At 33.1% G+C, this 10,899-nt stretch overlaps 3 protein-coding genes across 3 annotated transcripts; 1 reads left to right on the forward strand and 2 right to left on the reverse strand.

Moving 5' to 3' along the window:
• Window positions 1–1,282: 1,282 nt before the first annotated feature.
• Window positions 1,283–5,638, reverse strand: LOC145136227 (uncharacterized). Its single transcript, XM_079070398.1, has 11 exons — window positions 5,122–5,638; window positions 3,384–4,534; window positions 3,194–3,288; window positions 3,011–3,098; window positions 2,817–2,921; window positions 2,528–2,725; window positions 2,293–2,445; window positions 2,094–2,198; window positions 1,923–2,028; window positions 1,750–1,837; window positions 1,283–1,669 (listed from the first exon to the last, which is right to left on the reverse strand). Exons 1-11 carry the CDS (start codon window positions 5,468–5,470, stop codon window positions 1,495–1,497), a joined length of 2,613 nt encoding a protein of 870 aa, XP_078926524.1. The 5' UTR covers window positions 5,471–5,638; the 3' UTR covers window positions 1,283–1,494.
• Window positions 5,639–7,284: 1,646 nt separating this feature from the next.
• Window positions 7,285–8,722, reverse strand: LOC145136298 (period circadian protein). Its single transcript, XM_079070442.1, has 4 exons — window positions 8,574–8,722; window positions 8,371–8,470; window positions 7,698–8,069; window positions 7,285–7,606 (listed from the first exon to the last, which is right to left on the reverse strand). The coding sequence occupies exons 1-4, from the start codon at window positions 8,672–8,674 to the stop codon at window positions 7,475–7,477; spliced, it is 705 nt and encodes a 234-aa protein (XP_078926568.1). The 5' UTR covers window positions 8,675–8,722; the 3' UTR covers window positions 7,285–7,474.
• Window positions 8,723–9,606: 884 nt separating this feature from the next.
• LOC145140089 (uncharacterized) lies at window positions 9,607–10,641 on the forward strand. Its single transcript, XM_079073695.1, has one exon. It carries the CDS (start codon window positions 9,607–9,609, stop codon window positions 10,639–10,641), a length of 1,035 nt encoding a protein of 344 aa, XP_078929821.1.
• The last annotated feature ends 258 nt before the right edge of the window (window positions 10,642–10,899 follow it).

A 10,899-nucleotide genomic window follows, 5' to 3' on the forward strand; every position in this document is an offset into this window, starting at 1 on the left:
AAAAAATCATATATATCAATTTTTAGAAGTGTTATATCACCACTTAATATGAAAAGGTTAACAAAAACTCAATTATTTCATGTCCGATAAAAAAACCAATCAAAAAACACTTGTGAGATAAGGAGTGCCACCGACACGTTATTTGGAAGCTACGTTTAACAAACCCGCATTTTATGTTTCGAGATAGCTATACCATAACAGGCCTTGACATGTATCTTAGAACCATGGTCTATATACATACTACAACATAAACAAATAATAACAATAAAATAAAAAAATAATAATTAAGGATTCAAGTTATGTTAGAAAATAAAAAAAAATGTGGATTTAGAATTATATCAATAGGTACACGTCGTTCTAAAAAATTAAACTAAACAAAATACAACATATGGACTATGATGAGGAGTCGTATTGTATTTAATAAAAGATGAAGTCTTTTTAATATAAATAAACACAAATATTTCTATTTCCGTATGAAATCTATATCCAATAATATCATCTGTCCTTTTCACCTTTACAATTGAATTATATACACGGAACTAAACATTTTTAAACATTTTTAAAATAAAAACAATAAAACTGAAACTAACATGTATATGCACTTTTTCTTTTGGTTCCATAATAGGCAGACTACATGCTACCTAGTCTTCACCCAAACCCAAACCCAAACCCAAACCCAAAACCCAACCCTAACCATAGTCCCGATCCTAAGCTATGTAATTGGGTTCTGATTTGTCGTCTTCCAAAACAGACTTCACATGTCGTGGTCACCTTATCCAACCCTTACCCACCCTCTCTTTTACCTTACGTCCCCTTCACTTTCGATACTTGTCAAGTCTTGCCCCCATAAGTACAAAACCAATATTTGATTTATTACAAACTCATGTCTTTTCTTCCATTTTTAATTCCTTATTTTTTAAACAAAAAAAAAATCTAGCGTAAAATTATAGTAAGTAAGAGGTCAAGTCAAGTGCGTATTAGAGATTCCTAGTACGAAAAGTTTGATATGGATAAGAACAAGCCATCCATGAGCATCACTTTATAATTTATACTCCCTCCCACTACTTGCCTTTTCCCCACAAGTAGGGGCACTTTACACTGTTTGGCAACTCTCATCCTCATACAAATAAGGAAAGCTAAGTCCAACTACAAACCCCACCAATCAATTTAATAAATTGTTTGTACACATAAAATTTGTTTCTTTTTCTAAAATAAATGAGACTAAATAACCACATATAGGAGTTAGAAGTCATTCTAGATATTCTATCTAGATTAAGTTGGATTTAAATGCTTAACCATTAAGTTCATTAAGTAAAAAATAAACAACCCTTAATCCAATAAGCTATACACGAGAGAAAGTTAGAGAAAGGAGACTTTCCCTAATCCCTATTAAGACATAACTTTTTACAAACAGTTGTTCAACGGGTGGTTGACCATGGATTCAATATTTTTCTTGATTACATTTTTTTTTTGAGTAAGTTTTTTTTATTTTTTTTACCTTGAATGGTTGATTACCTGTGATATGCATTTACACAACTGTAAAATCCTTAAAAATCCCACTTTGAGGTCTTTGATTTCAGCTGTAATTTCATCTGAAAGTGATGAAGAAGATGAATTTTGTGATTGGGTTTCAATCTGACATGAGAGAATCTCGGATGGGTAGATACCCCTGTTGGAATTTCATTAGCCACGTCAGCAATACTAAATTATATTGTTAAATAAATTTTAATATAAAATGTTTAAAGGCACCTTTTTAAACATGAAGTGTTTAGAGTTACTGTTGCCTTTTTTCGGATGATTGAATTAAAGAAGTAAAGCTCCAGATGGAGGTGTTTGTCTGAAAAAAAAAAAAAAAAGGTCAAAATGTTGTCAAACTTAATTTGACCAAAAATGTCATTTTCAAATAATAGAAAATTAATTACCCAAGGATACGTGGAATCTTGCATGAATCAGGTTCTTTAGTTCTATTCTTGCAAGTTGTATTTCCTCCATCACATCAACCAAATTGCCCAAAACAGAACTATTCATCTATTAAAAAAAACAACTTTTCAGTTTTTTACAAAAAGAATAAAAATAAATAAATAATTACTTACTTGGGTTTCATATGCTAAACTTGTATGATCAATATGTTTTTGTGTTGATAATCCAACATTAAAGACAAATCGAAATGCAATTAAAGCATCCATATCGTTGAAACTCTATAAGGCAATAAATAAGGTTGTTAATAAAATAATATAAAGATGAGATATTATATGAAAGTTCCAAATAAATATTTTAAAAATAATATCTCACCTTAACTATATTCGTTTCATTTAATATATATGAAACAGAAATGCTTGTGACTACACCAGAAATGACTATGAACCTTTGAGTCATTAGGTCAAGGTAGTTAAGAACAAGATAATGATGATCTTTGCTACTTTTTAAATCTTCTATAACCCAAAGCTGAAACAAGAAAAAGAAAGAAAAAAAAAAGTTTTATATATTAATTAATAAAATAAACTAATATTTTTAAGTATATCAGAACCTGTAAATCCTTGCGTATGATTTGACACTGTGTTTTTTTCATCAAATGATTATTAACAAATGCAACAGCATCAGTAGGGTTAACTTCTTGTTTCATCTTGAATGATATGTGAAAAGCTTGTATCAAGTCTTGAATTCTTTTATCTGTATCTTTTATTGCTACACTCAATGTAGTCACTTTCTCATTGTCAATTTGTCCCTAACATGATATAAAATCAAAATTTGATACAAGAAATGACAATTGACAAAACAACTTTTTTATAAAATTTCAAATTTCAAATTTTCAATACCTCTTGGTGATGAATAACTTGAGCATTTAGTAGATTTTGAGGTGAATATTTCAACTTCAATGCTTCAGACTCTTGAATTCCAAAAGCAAGTGATTGCTTATTTTTCTATAAATAAAACAGAATTTAAAAGAAACAAATAAACATGACTTTGATTAGATAAATTAAAGGGAAGTATTGAATAATATTAATATTACCAGTAATTTCTCTCGTTTCACATGCATTAGCTGCAACTTTGCTTTCTCATGCAAAATTTTGCACAATAGCAATCTTGTTTCCATTTTTCTGAAAATTCAATATTTTTAACTCAAGAAATAACTGAAATATTATATATATATATATATATATATATATATATATAATAAAAACAATATAATTACCTTTTGTGTTGAATATGAGACTTAATTTCATTAGAAAGAAGCTCATATGTTTTTGACATCTGAAGCTTCTCCAGAATATCAAACAAACAATCAATCTGCAACAACAGAGCAATGTCACGATATATTAAAGAAAGAAAACAAAAAAAGATAAACAGGAAAATAATAATAATGATAATAATAATAATAATACCGCATGCAAATTCATCTTATCAACTGAATGTGAAAGAAGTTTTGTTTCTGTTAAGAATCTTGAACTCCACTTGATTCTAGCAATTTTCTCAGTCATCATATCTTCTGTTTTTCTTTTTCTAGACTCTACATTTTTCACAGGCACAGGGGCAATGCTGTCATTTTGCAACACACTGCACGTGTCCACAGTCTTACTCCCAATAATGTTGTTAAAATTGGGTTGAGGGGATTTGTTGTTTTTGTTCAATGTAATGAAGGGATTCATCTTGGAAATGCCAAGTAAAGATTTGGAATTTGAATTTTCAAGTTTAGCATTCAAAGCAGCAGAAAAGGGAAAGGCCTCTAGGATTCTTAGTTTAGAAATGCTTTTCTCTAAAGATGAAACACTTCCACCATGTTTTTGGGTTAGAAGAAAACTCGGTTGATTAAAAGGAGTCAAAGTTCCTGGAGATTTATATAGGCTATCATCATTTAAAAGCATGTGATCTTGCATATCAATGAAATGTGTTATTGATCCTGTTAAAGGAGATTTGTTTTCCATTTCCATGATATCATCTGCTTGAAAAACCATATTCTTGAAATTTGGAGAACTTTGAGTTTCAACCAAAGATTCCATGCTTGAGTTGATACCAAATGAATCTTTGACAGCTTTCTTGGTTTTATCTTCCACATAACTAAAATCCATGATATCAGACTTGTTTTCCTTGTTTGCTAAAAACTGTTTTCCATCTTTAAGAGGTGACTTTAGCACAGAAATATGGGAGACCACATGCAAATCATTGTGTGCATCAGATGCAGGTGATATTGATAGCTTCCCATAGTCATACTTATTGTGATATTCTCCAACAAGACTCATGTCATTTGATTGAGAATCAATGCTGAATTTAGAGGTAGAAACATCAGGTTGAAAATTTGGCTTCTTATTCAGTGTGAGTAGCATGGAACTTGTTGGGGTTTTCTCCTCAAAAGAAAGGTGATCAACCCCTGTGGAAGTTTTCAAATCTGCTTCTGAGTCTGATCTAGCAATGCTATTGAAATGCATTGAAAATGATGTGGAGTCCATGGTTTGATCATGATTCCCATTTGATGTGACAGAGTCTGACAAATCTCTTTTAATAAATTTTGCAGATACAAGACCAAAAAAATTATCTTCTGCAAGCAGAAATGTATTTGGACAAAAACAGTTAGCAGCATTCTGAATTTATGTGGACAAAACATCATACAACTGGGAAAGACTATGGTGGCACAATGATATCAAGAACTGTAACCCTACATAGATTGTTTTATGTACAAAGTACTCTGATCAAAATTCAGAACATTCTGTACAGTTGGTTATTTGGAGAAGCTGATATCACAAATAATATACGGTCTTGGACTAGCTAGCATTATTGCAATTTGCAATCAACCCCAAATCTCACTCGTGCTTATGCACTACTAATTTACTAAGATGACCAATTTCCAACTTTGAGCTTAAGAAGATCATGCCAATTTTATTTCCTTTAGGAGGTTTAGATCTCTGGGCTTTCCCAATTTGTTAGTTAACAACTAATGCTCGTTAGAACGCATATGTAATAGATCTCAAAAGAGAAGGCAAGGCAAGCAAGATATAGTAGTTTTATAAGAACACGCAGCAAAATATGAGCACAACATTGCATGAAATTAAGTAATTAACATATTGAGATGTGAGAATTCACGTGAATCAAGTGAAAAAAAAAATGATTAGGATCAGGAATACTTGCCATCGTTGGAGGTAGCGGAACCAATAGTGCTTCCACCGGAGGACGGTGACCGAACCACCCGAAAAAACGGACTCCTTGGACCGAGTTCATCCGTATCATCATCTTCGTTGTCGTCTTCTTCGTTTCCGAAAAACTGCTTCAGCTTAGCATCTCGATCAGAAAACCCTAGGTCCTCGTAGGGGGAGCTAGGAGCATTAGGGTCCGGAGGTGTCTCTTCATCTCGGTCAAATATGTGAACCGAGGTATTCTCCGCAAAGCTCACACGCCGAGACCTTTTCTTATGGAATGCCGTGGTTCCTTCCTCCGATTTCGTGTTAGAGTGCTCTTCGGCAGTCACCGGCGACGCCATTGTTTGTTTCAGTTGATAGATTACAGTAATTAACAACAATTCGATGGATTTGATTGATCTATAGAGCAGATCGAGGTAAGGTCCTACCAGTGTATCAATGGAGTGATGAATGGGAAGACGCTTTTGTGCGGGAAACTGCAGCGTTTCAAAATGCGAAAAACTTTCCAAAGTGCTAGATCCACTCAACGCTAAAATAGTGAAATTACATCCACGCCCTTCATGTTCAATTAGAAATCCTTTATTTTTCTAGTAGCACGACTCTATTCAAAATAGTGAAATTACATCCACGACTCTATTCAAAATTTCAAATAAAGTCATCCCAAAGACCCAAAATACTAATTTTATAACTTTTAAATATATGTTATTATGAAAATTTTAATTTGTACAATTTGATATTTTATATTAATTAAATAACCATATTTATTGGCACTAATTAAATACGTTTTCATATAATTGCTAGTCTTAAGTTGATTCCAATAGATGATGACAAATTTTGCAATAAACGACACCATAAAATTTGTCAAACTTATAAGTATGTACAAAATGTCTCAATCACCGATAGATTGTGTTCAATAATATTTTCTTATTTTTTCTTCCCAATCATCCTGCTATCACTTTTAGATGATGACAAATGAAATAAAAAAATTTATTAATTTTATTAAATATGATAAATATCAAAATCTTAAGTGTTTAGGAAGATGGTAGGAAAAAAAATAAAAAAAATATTTAATTACTACTAATAGATTGTTTTGATAGATAGATAAGATCATATTGCATTCTGGTAGAAAATACATAAAGCGTTTTTGAGACCGGTTGATGACAATTTGTTAGTCAAATTGTCGTAGCTGATTTTTTTGTTTATGATTGACCAACTTACGTTAGCAATTTTGGAGATCTTCTGGTTGTGTATGTATGTATATATACATACATACATACCCACACAAACACACCTACATGTAACCCCTACTAGATATATGAACCCAACTAAACATTATGACCACTTACATACATTCATGCATATATACATGCACAAGGAAAATCTTATCTGTTATAGTTTTATAGTCTACGCAACATAAATGATTTTATCATGTGATAGATTATGTTCTCCATATAAAGGGGTGTTTGGGATTGTTTTTTAAATGACTTTTTGACTTTTGGCTTTTCTAAAAAGTTAAAATTTTCTAAAAGATGTTTGGCATTTACAAAAGTCATTTTGAAATTAACTTTTTGGCAAGAATGAATTTATGGTTTTTCAAAAGACAAGAAATCATGACTTTTTGTGATTTTTGCATTCTTAAAAAGTAAATTACCTTCAAAAGTCAATAAACATTAGACAAACCCTTTTTAAAACTGACTTTTGATTTTGTCTCCCTCAAAAGTTAAAATCAAAAAGTTCTTTTATAAAAAGAACTTTTCAACTTAAAAAACAATCCCAAACACCCCCAAAGTTCCATCCAATAAGAGTAACCTTGTTCGTGATCGTGGAAACAAAAAAATATTCTTAGGAGACAGTTTTTTGTAAGGATAATCGAGTGTTGTTTTCACTTTTATATGTTTAGAGTGGTTAAGAATCAAGCATGTTCTTGATTCTTCTTAGGCTTAACCCTCGCATCATATCTTTTGTTGAAAGTTTGTTCGTATTATAATATAGAAATACTTAGCATATTTTTCTTTGTTGTTTGAATGTGATTTCAATGCTTTTTAGCCCACCCAAAAAAAGAAAAGATAAAACAAAGCGGTGTATATCTCTCATTTGTCCAAAAGACATAAATACCCTCATTCTCATCACCAACACTTGGAAGCTCATTGAGAAATTAGCAAAATTCTGATCATCATTGTTTCTAATTCCCAATTATGATGACAAATTGACAATAGTGAACATACAACAAAATGTAGCATATAACCATTGTTACTTTTCTAATGTCAATATGAAACAAAAACTACAAATGGAAATGCATAAAATGGACTACACATGAACATCTCAGTGTGACAAGAAACCTGATTTCAACCATATAAAGCACGCCATGGCTCTTTTTCATGTTCTTTTGACACCTTATTTGGATTCCATGTTATGTTTTCTTTCACAAATTGCAAGGAGGAAACACTAGCCAAAGTTTCTCCTATTTTACAAATCACCTGGGAAAGAAAACAAAATGATCAAAAGGTAAACACGATGAGAAGGGGTATTAACGTCTTTTGCACACACAAGAAGATCAAGAATAGGTACCTCAAGGTCATTTGTTGTACTTTTATGTTGACCAATTTGCCCAATCAGAATGAATGCTGGTGTCTTCAAGACACGGACCAATTGAAGAACACAAGATAGCTGTTCATGGTGAATCTGCATCGATGAGGGTGCCTTTTCATGTCTGGTAGCTAGGGTTTGCATCATGTCAGTTTGTGGACCGATTTGGATGCCATAAACAGATTCATCTGGTGAGTTTTTTCTTTCCAGTTTAATCTTTGATGAGTCTAGAATGAAGGGAAGGATCAATGAAGGCATGTTTGACTTGTCTTCTCCTGCTAATGATGACAATACTTCACTAATGGCACACGCCAATACAGGAGATTCGTACTTTTGCATAACCAAAATGGAAACCTGATGAAAGAATGGAAGCCATAGAATATTGTTATCCACAAGAAATGGTCACACCATTGATTTGAAAAATTAAATCACTCATAACAAGAATTATAACTATAATGAGTTCAAATTCATCAAATTATTGTATTTCGAAGCACTAATCACACGATTTACGTAAACTGAAGAAGTGATTTGAAGCGAATAAGCATAATAGCATAACCAATTCTCGGAAGTTAACTAAGTTGTGTTAAGTTGCGCGGATTGCTTAAACCTAACACGAAGAATTGAAAAAACCTAGCAATCAAAGAGTGATACCTACTTGAGGAACTCTATTGCTATCAACGAAGTGAGTGATGTTTCCGGAAGCTCTGACACCGGTGATTCCATATCGAGCTAGTGACAGATCGAAAGACTCTGTTCTGTAAAATCAAGTAACAAAAGACAACAGATTATAGGATGAACTGAGCGGATAAATACCGAAACAGCGATTGCGTAACAGCGAAAAGAAGTTGTAGAACTAACGAAATTTGAAGAGGAGAGTTGGCGTTTGGTTGAAGGCCGCCGGTGATGGCGGTGGCGAGGGCTTTGTCGAAGATCAAGATTACTTGTGGAGCAGTCTTCATTGCTTTCTGTTTTGCCTTTGAGTTTTGGTTGAACTTGAATTTGTTGATACCCGAACCAAGTAAACAAGTAGTGGTTCAAATGGTAGGTTTTAGGCCTTGGCCCAGCCCATTTCATTAAGAATAATTTAGAAACAATGCGAAAGAATTTACCAATAAGACCAATTATATATAAACTTAAAAGTGGGAGCCTTGTCTATTTTTGGGTTTTTTTACTTTCGTCACTTTATTTCCATCATGTTGACTTCCTTTGACTCAAAGTTACGTTTCTTTATTAGCCGACCTTCTTTCTTTTCCCTTTTACTCATCTTTTGCTCCAGGATACTTTTTTGGGTTTTTTTACTTTGACCACTTTATTTCCATCATATTCCCTTGCTTTGACTCAAACTTACGTTTCTTTTTCTTTTTCTTCCTTGAATATATTAGCCGACCTTCTTTCTTTTCCCTTTTCCTCATCTTTTGCTCCAGGTAATTTACTTCTGCTTCTCCTTTTCCCGGTTTTTGGTATTTCCTCTGTTAGGGTTTTTGTTTGCTTCCCTTCACTGCGGTTCATTATCTTTTGTTGTTTCTTTCGTTTCTTGGTTCATATGTGTAAGGGTTAGAAGCGTAGCATTATTGAGTCTGGGGAGTGCTCTGTGTCTGCTACTCCTGTTATGCGTACATGTAAACGGTCCTGACTTATTTCTTATGGTGGTCTTCCTACATACTATGACTGTGGTGATTGTGTTTGTGTTTGTGAATTTTGTGGAGCTCTTTTCTGGTATGTGGAAAGACTTAGAAATCGTTATGAAACCAATCATCCTAAGTATAATCACTGTTGTAAGGGGGGTTCTGTTGTTTTGCCTCTTCCGTTAACGCCTCCTTTTGAAATTTCTAAACTTTATGAAGATATTCAGTTTTTTACTGATATAAGAGGTTATAATAGTATGTTTTCCATGACATCTTTTGGAGCTGTTGTTGATAAGGATATTAATAATGGTCGCGGCCCTTATGTTTTTAAGGTTTCAGGTCAGGTTTATCACTGGATAGGGTCTTTATGTCCTGATGATTCTAAAGGTCCAAGATTTTTGCAGTTGTATGTTGTTAATACTGCTAATGAGGTTTCCAATCGATTAAAGGCCTTTCATGATCCTGCTAGGAAAGATTTGGATGCTGGTATTGTGCGTGTTCTGATGGAATCCCTTTCTAATCACAATCAATATGTTAAGACATTTAAAACAGCTAAGGAGATGGCTGAGGTTATGAATCTGGAGTCTTATGCAGTTCGTTTATATAATAACATTCATGATCGTAGATACGGTTCACCAGCTCCTGGCACTTTAGGTTGTATTGTTACTGGTGATGATAGTAATTCAGCCAACTATGATATTATTGTTCACTCTAAATCTGGTCGTCCTCAACGAGTGAGTAAACTACATCCCAGTTATATGCCATTACAATATCCTTTGCTGTTTCTGTTTGGTGAGGACGGCTGGTGTCCACGTTTGAAATTACGGGGTGATGCAGCTGCGCGTATTAGAAACCTAACAGTAAACATGTATTATAGTTATCAGATTCATGCGCGTCGGGATATATACTCTCTTATCCTTAACTCGGGTCGACTTTTCCAGCAGTACCTGGTTGATGCTTATACCTGTATTGAAGCAGATCGTTTACACTTTATTTTGAATATCCAGGAACATTTAAGGTCTGACTATCTATCTGGTCTTTATGATGCTCTGTCTAAAGGGGATAGAGAGAATAAATTTGTTGGTAAACGGGTTTTCTTACCTGCATCGTTTATTGGTGGCCCCTGTTATATGTATAGTCATTATCAGGATGCATTGTCGATATGTAGAGTATATGGAAATCCACAATACTTTATTACATTTACATGTAATGTAAAGTGGCCGGAAATAACACGGTATATGGAAACTTATAGTCAACGTGATGTTCATAGTAGAGCTGATGTGATAGCTAGAGTTTTTTAAATGAAAGTCAAGGCCTTCATTTCATTTCTTAAAGAGGACAAAACTTTTGGCAAAGTTGAAGCACGTAAGTGTGTTCTTTTTTTTTTTACTTCTATTTTGTGTTTATGATTTTTAATTATTTATATTTTTTTATATATTTCAGATTTGTATACTATAGAATTTCAAAAAAAAGGTTTACCGCATTGCCACACGCTTTTATGGGTATCCAAATCAGATAGTATTCGGCAGCCTGCTGACATTGATAACTTTATAAGTGCA

The sequence above is a fragment of the Lactuca virosa genome, chromosome 9 (genome assembly GCF_052849685.1).
Source record: "Lactuca virosa cultivar CGN04683 chromosome 9, Lactuca_virosa_CGN04683_v6, whole genome shotgun sequence".
In the NCBI taxonomy this organism is placed as follows: domain Eukaryota; kingdom Viridiplantae; phylum Streptophyta; class Magnoliopsida; order Asterales; family Asteraceae; genus Lactuca; species Lactuca virosa.